The following is a 16696-nucleotide window of genomic DNA, read 5'->3' as shown; positions in this document are numbered from 1 at the left end:
TCCTGTGTCTCACCCAGCAATGTATTAAACCACTCAAGAATCAGACCAGCATAAAATTCAAAATTTGAACATTACACAATATACAAGTTTCACAATAATATCACAGAACATATACTTTAAATAGAAAGAAAGAAAACTTAAAGTGAACCCTTAGGTATCCAACGTAAATCTTAAATAAAATATCCCAGCGGTGCCTCCATGTGTAACCCCTTTGCAACACCTTTCCGTTATCGGTATGCAAGGTCCTGAGCTCTTTTATAATGGTGTCGCCACCTCTATGGTGGGAAGGTACACAATCACCCACCTTCAACCTTATAATCAATAATCAAATCAGTTACTCAAATATATAAACAAAACTCTCTTTACTAAATTGAAAGTGAAACAGTTTTTTTTAAATTGATAATTTACAATATACACACTATACATAAAACACAAACAGTAACTTATTTATAACCCGATATATATATTGGTCCCGACACTATTGGTGAGCTCACCCGGACATATTTCCACAGTCAATGAATATTACTCAATCCGTTGGGGGCCCCAAACGTAGCTCGGGTGCGTAGTGGCCAAACAAACAACACAAAAACTGGCCCCTTCACTTGAGAATTTACTCAAGCCACTTTAAAACAAATAAACAAAAAAAACACACCGACCTTGGTTATATATATTCCTCCTTCTCCCTCGCTCTCAAACACCCTCTTTACTCACTGATCACCATTTCTGCCTTGTGTCCTGCCTGCCGTCTTTCCCTTTATCAACCAACTCTTCTTTGTGTTGTAGCCGTTTGCTACATTTAACACCCTCTTTCTTTCTCTCTCTCTGTCTTGTTTCGGCGTTTTGCCTCAACCTGCCTCTCTTTTCTCTTTCGTTCTATTCGTCTTGTTTCAGCGTGCTGCCTCAACTCCGACTTTCTCGTTCTTTCTGTCTTGTTTCAGCTTGCTGCCTCAACCGTGACTCCTTCTAGTTCTTTCTCCGTCTTGTTTCAGCGTTGTGCTTCAACTGCGACTCTCTTTTCTCTTTCTGTCCGTCTAACTTTGGCGTGATGCCTCAAATGCGACTCTCTTTCTTTCTTTCGTCTAGGCGTTTTGCCTGAAACTCTCTTTCCTCTATTCGTTTAGGCGTTTTGCCTGAAACTCTCTTTTCTCTATTCGTTTAGGCGTTTTGCCTGAACTCTCTTTTCTTCTCTTCCTCTCTCACACTCCCCTCTTCTCCTTTTCGTACCTTCTTCCTTCTTTTTTTTTTTTACTCTCTTGCAACCCGGTCTTTTTTTTTTTCTGGCCAATCCGAGGACACCTACGTATACATCCTCAACTTCAATAAACTTTATTTACACAAAACTCGCAGTTATATATATATATATTCCTTTTTTGAAACCTGACCCAGGTTACACAATCAACCCCTTATATAATTTTCAAATATCAAACAATTAAATATGTAATCACAAACTAAGCTAAAGTCCCAGAAAAGAGAGCACATTTTTAATAAAATGAGAAACACACAGACAAATGAGGCACGCTGTGTTATACAGCTCCTTATTAATTAAAACAATAGGAGGTTAGCAGAGACACAAGCAGGAATGTAGCAAAGGTAATTTAAAATGACATTAATAAAATCTTGCCAACTTTTAAAGAAGCTCTGCACAGGACCACATAAAGAAAATTTCCATCCATCCATTTCCCAACCCGCTGAATCCGAACACAGGGTCACGGGGGTCTGCTGGAGCCAATTCCAGCCAACACAGAGCACAAGGCAGGAACCAATCCCGGGCAGGGTGCCAACCCACCGCAGGACTAAAGAAAATTTGATTTTTTTATAGTTTTGGATAATATAAAATGCAATTTTCCCATTGAGTTATGCAGGGTGTGTTAGGATTCTTCCAACTGATGAGAATTAGTTGATACACTAACAATGTAGTGTAGGAAATAATCACCTGATAATCAGATTGTCTGGAATATCTGCAAAAACTGCTGTAAGACCATTTGCAATGATTGTAAATCCTACACTGCCTGATATATAAAAACCTTTTCTCAAATGGCTTTACTTTTGCACAGTCCTTGAACATATGCCCAAGTGAGGCTTGAGCTACCTGCTTGTTAGATGGATTAAAGTGTGTTTTGCACAAATCAAAGAAGAATGAATATTGCGAATTATCGAATTCCATTAATTGGCTGAGACTTTGACAGAGTGGTCTCTTTCCCAGCATTGGCTAGTGGTGAGCTCATTGACAATATCTGATAAAGTCTGGAAATGCTTCCAATATTTTTATCCTTACTAGTTTAAATATTTTTAAGTATGATCATTGGAGGTGGATTAGAGAAGTTGGGCAAATTCTTTTTTCCAAAGTTACTAACTTGTAAATGAAAAAATAAGTATGTTGAAGGAATTCCATATTTACAAAAAATCCGATCAAATAGTTGAAAGATATGATCTATATAAGCATCTCTGAATGCTGAGGTTCCTAGTGTCTTCCAAAACTTAAATGCATTGTAGTTGAGGGAGGGCAAAAAGGCAAAATTAGCAGCATTCTTCTTTTGTTTTGGATTTGTTCTCACCTTTTCCATATAACCCACACTGACTTCATGCCATCTCTAGGCATTTTGTAAGTGCCACTCCTTTATGTTGCCACACCACTGATGTAATGCACATTCATTTTTAAGCCTGTCACCCCTCTGATTTTGTACGCGATACTTACTGCTGTTACCCATCCAATTTTGAGCATGTCAGTTCTTAATGTTGAATCCCCTTCATTTTTGTGCTCACTGCTTTTTAACGTTGCCACCATTTTTACTTTCAAAAGGCTATTTGTACTTTAAGGTCACTGGAAAACTCGAATAATATATTGTAACATGCGGCCGGGGCCCTTGCCCAACCAGGGAACCTCCACGCTGGGAGGACCAGGGGAGCAAGCGTGGCCAGAGTGTTACCTCTCCCTGGGTTCAGTGGTGCCTCAGACTGCCTCAGGGCTTCATGGGAGTTTGAGTTTGGTGCAGCCCAGTTGAGATCCGTAGGCAATGCCAGGGGTTACTGCAGCAGGAGCTGCTGAGCCCTTATATGCAGTTCTTCCGCCACACAGCGAGTAATCAAGAACCTGGAGCACTTCCAGGTGCCTTATAAAAGGAGCCAGCAGCCACTACTCAAAGAGCCAGAGTCGGGAGGAGGAAGACAAGGCTTGGCCAGAGGAGTGGAGGAGAAGGAAAAGAGTGAAGGAAGAGAATATTGTGTTTGTGCTGTGCTTGTGCTGGGACTGTGTTATACTTGTGAGGAACGGGAAAGGCCAACAAGAATCTCCAGGATAAAGAAAGCTAGCAAGCAAAAATGAAGGGGATGTAGGGAATGTAAGGACATTTTGCAAGTAAACGTTTAGTTGCTGTGATAGGCCGAGCCCACAGACAATTAACAAATAGCATTTAGTATAGTTATTTATATCTTATCTTGTTCGGTTAAATAGTTATGGAGGTAAAAGTTACTTACCTGTTATATTAGCACCTTAGTGTGGGAGAATGCAGTGGTGGAGCAATGTTGATCTGGTGTTTGGTGTTACTGTGTGAGTTGCCCCATTTGGAAGAGGGGAACATTTTTTTTAGAACATTAGAACAATCTAGTGGCCATTCAAACATGCCATTCAGCCCAACAAAGCCTGCCATTCCTACCCACTTAATTCTTCTAAAATAACATCAAGTCGAGTTTTGAAAGTCCCTAAAGTCCTACTGTCTACCACACTACTTGGGAGCTTATTCCAAGTGTCTATGGTTCTCTGTGTTAAGAAAATCTTCCTAATGTTAGTGCAAAATTTACCCTTAACAAGTTTCAAACTGTGTCTCCGTGTTCTTGATGAACTCATTATTAAATAGCAGTCTTGATCCACTGTAATAATCCATCCATCCATCCATTTTCCAACCCGCTGAATCCGAACACAGATTCACGGGGGTCTGCTGGAGCCAATCCCAGCCAACACAGGGCAGGGACCAATCCCGGGCAGGGTGCCAACCCACCGCAGGACACACACAAACACACCCACACACCAAGCACACACTAGGGCCAATTTAGAATCACCAATCCACCTAACCTGCATGTCTTTGGAATGTGGGAGGAAACCGGAGCGCCCGGAGGAAACCCACGCAGACACGGGGAGAACATGCAAACTCCACGCAGGGAGGACCCGGGAATCGAACCCAGGTCCCCAGATCTCCCAACTGCGAGGCAGCAGCGCTACCCACTGCGCCACCGTGCTGCCCTATTCCCTTCATAATTTTAAACACTTCAGTCATGTCTCCTGTTAATCTTCATTTGCTTAAACTGAACAGGCGCATCTCTTTTAATCTTTCCTCATAATACATCCCTTGTATCCTTGGAATCAGCCTAGTTGCTCTTCTCTGGACTTTTCTAGAGCTTCTGATGGAGCTATATTATCCCGAGGAGTGCTTTAAAATTTGAGTGGCCCAATGGCAAAGCACGTGCCTGAAGCCCCTGCAGGAAGAACAGGTCAGAGCACTGAGAATACAGTAAGAGGTTGCCAGCAGAAAGAAAGAAAGGATGGAGTGAAGTAGGTGAAAGTTCACCATGTAACTTGCCTGCATAGGTGAACAAGCAGCTGGCACAAGGTGGTTGTAAAACTAACATGGGGAAATTTGGAGATTTAAAATAGAGACAACTGCAGCTGTTCAAAGGAGGACGTCGGTTGCTTGACTTGACGGTACTTGTTATTGGGTGACCCTGGAAGACGTGTGTGATGATTGGCTAGGCAAAACGGCTAGCAGTATTAAACTGAAGTCTAGTCTGCCAAGGGTCGTCTTTTCAGTCGTCTTCCAGCTTGCAGACACTTCTTTACTGCTGCGTTGGTAGAGCAGAGAGAAGAACGTTTAAGTTTGTAATAGAACAGTTTAATTCCAAGTTGTATATATTTTTGGGAGGAAGTAATTCCTGTATTTGTTGGTGCTCATTTTTTCTTTTTTGTCTTTGTTCATAATTTTTCTCTTTTTGTTTTTATTTTTCTGCCCCATCCCCCTCCCACTTGGACAGAGGCATTGGTGCTGTAAGAATTATGTTTCTGGACTTCTCTAGCGCCTTCAACACCATCCAACCTCAGCTCCTTAGTGACAAGCTGACAGAGATGGGAGTAGATTCATACCTGGTGGCATGGATCATGAACTATCTTACAGACAGACCTCAGTATGTGTGTCTCAGGAACTGCAGGTCTGACATTGTGGTCAGCAGCACAGAAGCACCGCAAGGGACTGTGCTTTCTCCGGTCCTGTTCAGCCTATATACATCGGACTTCCATTACAACTCGGAGTCCTGCCACGTGCAAAAGTTCGCTGATGACACTGCTATCGTGGGCTGCATCAGAAGTGAGCAGGAGGAGGACTTTGTTAAATGGTGCAACTCAAACCACTTACACCTGAACACCAGCAAAACCAAAGAGCTGGTGGTGGATTTTAGGAGGCCCAGGCCCTTCTTGGACCCCGTGATTATCAGAGGTGACTGTGTGCAGAGGGTGCAGACCTATAAATACCTGGGAGTGCAGCTGGATGATAAATTGGACTGGACTGCCAATACTGATGCCAACTATACTTCCTTAGAAGGTTGGCATCCTTCAACATCTGCAATAAGATGCTGCAGATGTTCTATCAGAGGGTTGTGGTGAGTGCCCTCTTCTACGCGGTGGTGTGCTGGGGAAGCAGCATAAAGAAGAGGGACGCCTCATGCCTGGACAAACTAGTGAGGAAGGCAGGCTCTATTGTAGGCACAGAGCTAGACAGTTTGACATCCGTGGCAGAGCGACAGGCACTGAGCAGGCTCCTGTCAATCATGGAGAATCCACTGCATCCACTGAACAGTATCATCTCCAGACAGAGGAGCAGCTTCAGCGACAGACTGCTGTCACTGTTCTGCTCCACTGACAGACTGAGGAGATCGTTCCTCCCCCACACTATGCGACTCTTCAATTCCACCCATTGGGTAAATGTTAACACTATACAAGATTATTGTCTATTATACCTGCCTCGCACTCTCCACCTTGCATTATATATATTTTTTTTTAACTTGCACTGTGTTTTTATTGCTCTTTAATTAATATTGTTTTTATCAGTATGCTGCTGCTGGATTATGTGAATTTCCCCTTGGGGATTAATAAAGTATCTATCTATCTATCTATCTATCTATCTATCTATCTATCTATCTATCTATCTATCTATCTATCTATCTATCTATCTATCTATCTATCTATCTATCTATGAACTGCCTGTCGAAGAAGAAGGAGGAAGAAAAGACTTTTTTGTTTATTTTTGTTGGATTTTGTCTCCTCACTTTTTTGCTTTGGAGTCACTATAATTATTGTATACAGCACCTGAGCATATTTTTCTTGTTTTTGTATTGCATTGCATTGTATATATTTGCAAGACATTACAGTAAATCCTTATTGTCACCTCTGAAATAATTTTTTTTTTTTAACAATCATCATTGTCTCTTTCTCAACTCTTTCACCCTCTGGTCATTCAATTACGACTCCAGATGTCCGACATCTGAAACTTTGCAACTGTGCCATTGCATGGGGCACCACAGTTACTGGATAACAAAACAGATGTCAGGAGAAGACTGAGTTCATTAAGAGACATCAACAACTGCTGTATTTTCTGGTTGACCACCAAGACACTGAACTAGCAATACAGATAAATGTTTTTTCTAAATTATGGATTGGGCTTAATCATCAAGTAAAAGTAGAGGAGGTGTCAAGAGTTTCACGTTAAACAATGTGTTGTGCATAGATAATCATCTTAAAGAAACTGCTCACCTTATATAAAGTATTTAATGATCAAATGCCACCCATTTTACCTCCCAAGAAAGTTCTCCAGCCAAAACTGAGATGGCACTGAACTACAACATTATTACCCTAAATATCACTGGCATATTACCTACACCACCAGAAGTCTAAATCACTGTTACTTTCCAATAAAATGTTTATTTATCTCTACTCTCTCTTACTCAGGACAGTCACACTATATCTTAGCACTCCAGCTCCCATCTTACAAGCAGTAATTGAATCTTGAGGAGGTGGTAGGAAAGCTGGTGCAGTGCTATAAAAAAGAACTATAGGTAGAAACTGCAAGATTGTTTCAATTTTGTAAATTACAAATTAAAACATCTGTGATCTGTGTGTTTTTGAATAAATAACCATACTTTTATTTCTTAATTTGAAATCATAAATCACCAATAACATAAAATTCCCAAAGCTGTTTAACCTCAGGTTACGTGGGTGACCTCAGCAGCACTGGGTGCAAGGCCTTGGAGAGGGCACCACTCCATTGTAAGGCCCACTAACACTCATTACTTCAGTGCCATATTCACTTGTCTGATCATTCGTAAGAAGTGTTTCTTAATCAGGAGACAAGTGAAAATGACCATGAAGTGATTTCCCCCTTCAGCATTCAGTGCTGTCAGCATTTGGATGTAATTAAGTGAGCCAGCTCTACAGAAAAGGGCAAATCAAAAAGAAAAAAAAAACAATGAAAACTTATGCTTTTAAAAGTTTTGGCAGAAATACACATATTTCTGAATTTCCTAGAATAAGACAATAAAAAAGGACAACTCTCTGAACAATGAGATCAATTAAAAGTAACAATGATGTACAGATTGTGAAACTGTTGTGAATAAAAAATGCAGCCACATGGCCCCCAAGACTGAACTTGGGAACCAATTCTATAGAATTTAGTAACAGATTGTGACTGGTAATGGCTGTTGCGTTTAGTAAAGGAATTAAGTCTGTGGTTCCCAAACTTTTCACAAATTGCTACTCCTCAGCTTTACAGACTGTCTGCAAGTCCTTTTAATAAAATATATTTTCCAAGGAAAAATGCCTTGCATCTACTGTTGTCAATATGAGTACCACAAATGAACATCATTAATCTGATGTGTGCCGCTTGCTTCTCAGAGTACATCTACTGTGCGTTTGGTTAAATGCATGTTATTTTTAATCTTAAGCTGTGCTTTACAGAATTCAATGTTTATAGTTCAAGTTTAGTGCAGTAAGGGTTAAAAAATACTCGCAGAGGTAAATGTAAGTGATAGAGAACTACATCAGACATTTTATAGCCATGATAGAAATCTCAGGGTATTCAACACATCAATTTAATCAAATATCAGCCAGTGGTTTTCTATTGATACTCACATGTGAAGTCCCCCATTAGTAGCGCTCTCTGTTAACTTCTCCTGCCTAGCTAGTGAGAGATCAAGTAATGCTGGTACAACAATTGAAAGGACTGCAAACCTGTGTTTCAGAAAAGAAAGCATATAACTATAAAGGCAGCTGTGTGAGATGCTTTTTAATGTTTTGTTTGACACCGTCCACCAGGTCAACTTGATTTACAGGCAAAAATTTGTTAATGGAAGAAAAAACCTGCATACTGTCCTCATCTAGTCATCGAGACCAAAATTTAAGATTTTTAATGTACATTGAATTCATGGTAAATGTATTAGTGGTGTCATACACATGTGCTTGGGAGTTCATTAAAATCTGATTCCATCGTGAGTCAAGGGTTGGAGATGTTGCCTAATGTTCCTCCTCCAGATCTAGATTGACAGGTCTAGTGACGGGCAGAATCAGTGATGTCCCTTCTGTGTCACAAACCCCTGAGCTTGCCTCCTCCACTCTGGCTTCCACTTAAGGGGTTCCACCACCAACTTGGGGAAGTCTGATTGTTGACTTACATCAGAAAAGGTGAGCTAAAAGATAACCATTTTTTTGTTTTGTCATCAAATATACAGGGTTCATGTTATGATGCCCTAAATCTTCCTAATCTCTTTATGGTTTTTGTTACAGCGGTTAGATCCTGCAAGATAATATTTAAGTCACATCAGGTAAGAAAAATAAATAAATGTCAGACAAGTACCCTAGAGATGTAGCAATTCAAAATGCTTGATATATGCTGTGTTATTTCACAGTGCACTGCCTACAGTAGACTTCAGGAAATCACACCATTTTGAAATGTTCAGTGATATGACTGTACTAGTCTGTAAAACCACCAAGTGGATCAACGAAACCCTAAAATTGCAGGTGGAGGAGGTGGACTACACACAGAAAAGACCTGAATTCGAATCTCAGTCAAGGCTTGGTGACAGTTGTTTTCCAAGCATAGAAACTCTTCCAATGCCTACAAAACCATATTTTGCCCACTTCTTGGTTTTTCTGATCAAGTTTCCATGGCGCTACTGCCTGCATACAAAACTATGCTGAAATGGTCCAAAGCAACTTTTAAACAGATCATGGTTTGACTTGTTTAAGTGCATCAAAGAAGCTAAGTGTGTGTATGGCAAGAAAATCCATTACCACTTTCAGGACACCAGGGACACACTTCTCAAGTGGCAGGAAATAAAAGCCATCACAGACTATAAGACCACAACACCTGCCAGCAGTGGTGATTCCTCAATTCCAGATGTCCTAAACAACTTCTATGTATAGTGTGATGCCCTGAACAACATACTTGCCAGGAAGTTTGTCCCTCCTCAGGGAGAACATGTACTGTGCTTATCCAGTGCTGGCATGAGAAGAACTTTGTTTAATGTAAACCCACACAAAGCTGCTGGACAAGACAACATACCTAGCCAAGTGCTCAGGGAGTGTGCAAATCGGCTGATAGATGTCTTTATGTACATCTTCAATATTTCCCTGAGGCAGGCAGTTGTCTCCAAGTGCTTCCAAACCACTACCATCATACCCTTACCGAAGAGATCCTCTGTCTTTTGCCTCAATGATTCTCACCCAACAGCACTCACACCTGTCATCATGAAATGCTTCGAGAGACTAGTCTTTGGTCACTTGAAAGCTGGACTGCCCACATCACACGACCCTCTCCAGTTTGCCTTTTACAAGAATCATTACACTAAGGATGCCATTATCCGCTACTCCATTATTTGGCCCTGTTCTATTTGGACAAAAGAGAAACTTTTGCTAGGATGCTTTTCATTGACTTCAGTTCAGATTTCAACATCATCACCCCTCAGAAGATTGAGTCTGCTAGGTGTGATAAGAATGAGACTTCAGACATCATAAAGGTTTGGGGCAGCCACCCGTATATTACTACTCAGCTGCAAAAGTTTGTAATATTTGAACAGAGATGTTCATAAGAAAGAGTCCGAAACGGAACTGAATTTTAGGAGGTAAGATGGCGGTTTTAAGGGCTGGGGAAGGAAATTATGTCATCTAGTCTGGAAGTGACGTCATCAGAGGTGCCGGAACCTGGTGAGATTTCCCGGGAATGGTCTGCAAGAAACTGAGACAGTCAGCACACTCTGCCACGCCCTGGTCTGGTGTAGTATTACAGTTCCCCAGGCCCTTTAGCTGTCTCCTAAACGCATGTGTGTGACAAGGCCCCTCCCTTAGCCCAGATCCACCGGGTTGGGCGACCTGCACCAAGAGGCCGTGAGAATGAGAAAGGGCATCAGCGTTGGAGTGAAGAGAGCCCTTATGATGAATAAACAAATACTTAAATGGTTGAAGTTCACCTGGTGACCCGAGGATTCGACTCTTTGTGTAGGGCCATCCACAGTAAGGGTGCATGATCCGTCACAAGAGTGAACTCCCAACCCAAGAGGTAGTACCTCAACTGTGTAATTGCCAATTTAATCGCAAGCGCTTCCCGCTCCACTGCTGCATACCCGGTCTCCCGATCCAACAGTTTCCGGCTGAGGTACATGACAGGGTGTTTTACACCATCGAAGTTTTGGCTCAACATGGCACCGAGACCTGTGTCCGAAGCGTTGGTCTGGAGAATGAAAGAAAAAGAGAAATCAAGAGCTTTCAAAATTGGTGTAGACATAAGAGCCTGTTTTAAGTCACTAAATGTAGCCTCTGTCGTATTATCCCAAACCACATTGTTAGGAGCCCTCTTCTTTGTTAAGTCAGTCAAGGGCGCCGCTCTTTCTGAAAACCGGGGTACAAACCAGCGGTAGTACCTGGCTAGTCCGAGAAAGACTTGGACCTGCCACTTGGTTCGCGGACAGGGCCATCGTATTATGACTTCTATCTTTAAACACTGTGGTTTGACGGTACCCCGACCCACCAGGTAGCCCAAATATTTAGCTTTCTTCAATCCGAAGAAATATTTCTTTGGATTAATTCAAAACCCAGCTTTTCCTGGTGTCCGTAACACCGTAGTGACCTGCTGTACGTGGTCCTTCCATATGCTGGAATAGATGACAATGTCATCCAGATATGCAGCACTGTACACATTATGGGAGCAAAGCACTCCACCAGACGCTGAAAAGTTACCAGTGCCCCATGTAATCCGAATGGAAGGACACGATACTGCCAGTGTCTGCTAGGGGTACTAAACGTGGTCTTAACCTTCGCAGAGTCCGTTAAAGGAATTTGCCAGTACCCCTTAGTCATGTCAAGTGTGGTCAAAAACTTAGTTTGGCCAAGCCTTTCGAGGAGGTCGTCCACTCGGGGCATTGGATAAGCATCAAATTGGGATACTTGATTAAGCCAATGGAAGTCATTGCAAAACCTCCAACTCCCATCAGGCTTATTAACCAATACAATTGGGCTGGTCCAGGGACTATAACTTTCTTCTATTACTCCTAGTTCCATCATACGCTTGATTTCAAGTTCCACTTCTATTTTCTTTGCCTTAGTATGTCGATAGGGCCGCTTTCTAACGATAACCCCGGGTGCTGTCACTATGTCATATGCAATCAGAGAGGTCCTTCTGGGTTTTTCACTCACCACCTCCGGTATGGACCGGATAGCTGCTTCCAGCTCCTGTCTCTGGTTGGAGTTTAACTCTGTACCGAAATTAAGGTTGATGGTGTGAGCAAAGAATGAGCTGGACTGAGCAGAGGTGGGATCAAAATCCCTTTCCTTCCAGGGCTTCAGCAAGTTCACATGATAGATCTGCTCACTTGGTCAACGATTGGATTGTTTCACCAAATAATCGACGAGTCCTTTCCTCTCCTTAATTTAATAAGATCCTTGCCATTGGGCAAGTAATTTTCTTTCAAAATATCCAATAATCCCCGAGGTTGTCGTCCATATAATAATTCAAAAGGCGAAAACCCTGTAGAGGCATGTAGTACGAGGGGGAGTAACTGATCCCAGTTCCTCCTGTCCTCGCTGACCACCTTGCGAAGCATTTGCTTGAGAGTCTGATTAAATCTCTCCACTAGACCGTCGGATTGAGGATGATACACTGCGGTTTTTAAGTGCTTTATTTTAAGTAACTTGGCAACTTCCCTGAACGTCTCCGAGGTGAATGCCGTCCCTTGATCCGTAAGGACCTCTTTAGGAATGCCAACACGCGCAAAGACCCCTACAAGTTCCCTTGCGATTATTTTCGACGTGGCTGAGCGCAGGGGAACAGCCTCAGGATATCGAGTAGCATAATCAACGAGGACTAATATATATTTATGTCCTCGGGCTGAGGGCTCTAAGGGTTCTACAATGTTGACCCCAATTCTCAAGTGTATTTCAGAGAGAGGGTCCGGTCTGACCTCGTCGAGGCATGGGTTGATGACGTGTCCACCTGCGACAGCCCAGGAATCTCCCTGTCTGCCTCTTGGCCTTCCATATCTCTCACCGCCGGCTGTTTGGAGACAGCTGGAGTCGAGTCATCCCCATCTATAGCTAGGCCCAAGGTTTTTTCGGGAGTAGTAATTGGTACACCGCTTTCATTATCTGATCAGTCCCACCTGAGAATCACAGCGAAAGGTCGATGCTAGAGGACCGCCATGGTGATTTTTTTCAGTGATCCTCTATAGCTAATGAAACATCAGGTGGTTTTATATTTACAGGTTTCCCCTTGTATACAGGTAATACTGGTCGTTATATTTATCCACTGTTGCAGTAGTATATATTGGTGAGCAACAATGGAAATGTTGAAATGTTACTACCGGTATCGAGGAGGGCTTCTACTTTATATCCATTAACTATTACCACTCCCGTATGTGTTAGCGTTAGGAGGTTGACAAGTGCACATAAACCGCCTCTCACCGTCCACCTGCATCCCTCCTCGTCCCCCAGCAGTTTATCCGCCCTGAGGCCTGGGAACTTTGGAACAGGCTCTGGTTTATATGAAAGAGATCTAGTTTGTGTGACGTAATCAAAAAGGAATCCACTAGAGCACAGGTGTCAAACTCTGGCCCGCGGACCAAATTTGGCCTGCCGTGTAATTTCATTTGGCCCGTGGGGCAATATCAAATTAACATTAGAGCTGGCCCACCGGTATTATACAGCGGCGGTGTTGCTGTAACACCGCATTCACTGCAAATACTACAAATCCCATAATGCTCTGCGGTTGTTTTGGCGCGCCAGCTTTGTGTCAGTAGATTTCTAGCAAGCAGCGTTCTTTCCAGACGTGCTGCGGCCCAATACTACAACTCTAGATGTCACTGTTTTACCCCTACCAAAAATGACGAAAAGGAAGGGAGAAAACAGAACTTTTCGGGACAGGTGGGAGACAGAATATATGTTTACGTATCTGAAAGACAGACCTGTTTGTCTCGTTTGTGGAGCCAACGTGTCGGTACCTAAGGAGTACAACCTTAGGCGACACTATGAAACGAAACATCAGGACATGTACAAGGACCTGGACACGACTCAAAGGAGCCAGAAAGTAGAGGAGATGAAGAGAGGGTTGGTTTCACAACAAAATATGTTCAAAAAAGCCACAGCACAAAACGAGGCTGCTGTAAAGGCGAGTTATATCGTGGCAGAAGAAATCGCCAAATCAACCCGATCCTTTAATGAGGGAGAATTTATTAAAAAGATAATGCTGAAAGTTTGTGACCAAGTGTGCCCAGAGAAAAAACAGGCCTTTTCAAACGTAAGCCTGAGCAGGAACACAATAGCGGAGCGCATATGTGATCTTGCCACCAATCTGCATGACCAGCTGATGGAAAAGGGGAAAGATTTTGTTTCTTTTTCCCTCGCTGTGGACGAGAGCACTGACGCGTCTGATACTGCGCAGCTGTCAGTCTTCATCCGCGGTGTCGACTCAAAAATGTGTGTTACGGAGGAGCTTTTGGGATTTAAATCCATGCATGGCACAACCACAGGGACGGACATTTTTGAGGAGGTTTGCAAATGTGTAACTGAAATAAACCTGCCGTGGGATAAACTCGTGGGATTAACCACTGATGGTGCGCCAGCGATGAGTGGTAAAAAGAATGGTCTGGTGGGCAGGATGCGTGAAAAGATGCGGGAAGAGAACTGTGCAGGTGAGCTATCGGTTTATCACTGCATTATACATCAAGAGTCACTGTGTGCTAAAGCCCTAAAGATGGAACATGTTATGACCACAGTAACACAAGTTGTTAACTTTATAAGAGCCAAAGGTCTGAATCACCGCGAGTTTAAGTCTTTTCTGGAAGAGTTTGGTTCGGAACACACAGACGTGCCGTATCACACAGAGGTGAGATGGTTAAGCCGCGGAAAAGTACTGAACAGATTTTTCGAGCTGCGTGAAGAAATATGTCAGTTTCTGCAAAGCAAAGGGAAGGACACAGCAGAACTCCAGGAGCAAAAGTTTATGTGTGAGCTGGCCTTTCTGTCTGACATCGCAAGCCATCTTGATGCGCTGAACCTGCAGCTACAGGGGCGGGGCCGCATCATCACCGAGATGTACTCGTCAGTGAAAGCTTTTAAAGCTAAACTCTGCCTGTGGGAGAATCAGCTGCTGCAAGGAAACCTTGGCCATTTCCCCTGTTGCCAAACCATAAATACGCAGATCTCTACCGCCGTGTGCGCACAGTTTGCTGAAAAACTCAGTGTACTCGGCGCTGAGTTTAACCGACGATTTGGCGAGTTTGATGGTCAGAAATGGAGATTTGAACTGCTTAGTAATCCCTTCGCAGTCGATGTGGAAAAAGCACCAACTAACATTCAAATGGAGCTGATTGAACTCCAGTGTGATGACACGCTGAAGTCAAAGTATGATGCTGTTGGCGCCGCACAGTTTCCACAACACATCCCTGACACAATGCCTCAGCTCCGCACCCAAGCTGCTCAATTGCTCTCCATGTTCGGCAGCACTTACCTATGTGAGCAACTTTTCTCCTCAATGAAGATGACGAAAACATCTCACAGGGCACGTCTCACTGATGAACACCTTCGTTCGATAATGAAGGTTGCCTCAGCTCAAAGCCTGAGCCCCGACACTGATGAACTAGCATCCAAGAAAAGATGCCAGGTGTCTGGCTTGAACACACCATGTTAGATCAGTGTGTCGCAAACTGAACAGTAAAAAGGCCTGAATGATTGATTTATGTATTAGCCAGTGGAAAAAGTTAATGTTGATATTTAGCAAATTGAAAAGAGGCATTCATTTTTTATTTAAATGTTATTTAATATGCCATTGATGTTTCTTCGTTTGTTCTTTGACAGTTGATTTTGCACTATTAAGTTAAGTTAAGCTATAAGCATGGCTTGTTCCATATTCAGTGTTAAAGCAAATCAGTGTAGCAAACTGAGCAAAAACATTTTATTCATGCACTCTTCTCTTGCTACTTCAAGGCTTGAATGTTTGATTCATTCATTATTGTTATTTTGTTTTCAAATGTATTTATTAGCCTGTGGAAAAAAGTTTATTTTGATATTTACCTCAGAAGGCTGCAAATAGAAAAGAGGCATTCAATTTTTATATTTAAACATGAAACTCGGGTTTGCATGTCATTATAAAGTTATATAAGCCTTGCTTGTTCAATTTTCAACGCAAAACTTGTTTGGGTGCCTATTAAAAGGTAATTTTTTTCAACCTTGGCCCGCAGCTTTGTTCAGTTTTAAATTTTGGCCCACTCATTATTTGAGTTTGACACCCCTGCACTAGAGGACCGTTCTGCTCCCTCAGATTGTGAGGCTGATTTAGAATTTTCCAGGAGCTTTGTAAGCTCCTCCATGATGTGGAATTCTCCCCAGGCCGGCTGGGCAACATTTTTGGAGAGACCTTTTAATAGCAAAAAACAGGCAACCTGCTGCACTATTTGAAATGGTGTCAGTTCAAACAGCCTTAGCCAATGGGATGTTTGTTCCCAGAGAGCTTTTGCCTGCTCCCAGGTAGATTGCTCTGGATCTAACTCCCAATTTTTTAATATCCTTGCCTGCTGGCCTGGGGAAAGCCCATTTTATCTGAACTGAATATTAGGAGGTAATATGGCGTTTTTAAGGGCTGGGGAAAGAAATGATGTCGTCTTGTCCAGAACCGGAAGTGACATCATCAGGGGTGACAGAGCCAGAAGTGATGTCATCAGAGGTGCCGGAAGTGATGTCATCAGAGGTGCCAGAACCTGGTGAGATTTCCCAGGAATGGTCTGCAAGAAACCGAGAGAGAGACAGTCAGCCAGCACACTCTGCCACCCCCTGGTCTGGTGTAGTTTTACAGTTCCCTAGACCCTTTATCTGTCTCCTAAATGCACGAATGTGACATAGGCTACAACACTTCCCTTTGCAGCTGGTCCCTGGCTTCCAGACAGCCATTTCCAGTATCATCATGCTGAGCACTGTACTCAGCCCACTTCTGTTCACTCTGCTGACTCTACAGTTCTAACCCCATCATTATGCTTACAGATGACACAACTGTGGTGGGTATCATCCGTAATGGAGGCGAGTCAGCTTACAGAATGGAGATACAACAATTGATGGACTGGTGCAAGTGCAACAATCTGTCTCTTAAGGTGGTCAAGAGAAACTGATTGTTGACTTCAGGAA

General features: G+C 42.8%; 1 protein-coding gene across 1 annotated transcript; it reads left to right on the top strand.

Annotated features, from left to right (window-relative positions):
• The first annotated feature begins 13398 nt into the window (after positions 1 to 13398).
• Positions 13399 to 15209, top strand: LOC127530019 (general transcription factor II-I repeat domain-containing protein 2-like). The gene has a single exon (XM_051935577.1). It carries the CDS (start codon positions 13404 to 13406, stop codon positions 15207 to 15209), a length of 1806 nt encoding a protein of 601 aa, XP_051791537.1. The 5' UTR covers positions 13399 to 13403.
• The last annotated feature ends 1487 nt before the right edge of the window (positions 15210 to 16696 follow it).

This window comes from Erpetoichthys calabaricus, chromosome 13, assembly GCF_900747795.2.
Source record: "Erpetoichthys calabaricus chromosome 13, fErpCal1.3, whole genome shotgun sequence".
Classification (NCBI taxonomy): Eukaryota; Metazoa; Chordata; class Cladistia; order Polypteriformes; family Polypteridae; genus Erpetoichthys; species Erpetoichthys calabaricus.
The sequence above is the reverse complement of the archived record's forward strand: the minus strand, read 5'-3'. Positions and strand labels throughout refer to the sequence as shown.

Bases quoted from the DNA above. Each gene is read 5' to 3' on its own strand.
- LOC127530019 (XM_051935577.1), top strand. From the start codon at position 13,404: ATGACGAAAAGGAAGGGAGAAAACAGAACTTTTCGGGACAGGTGGGAG.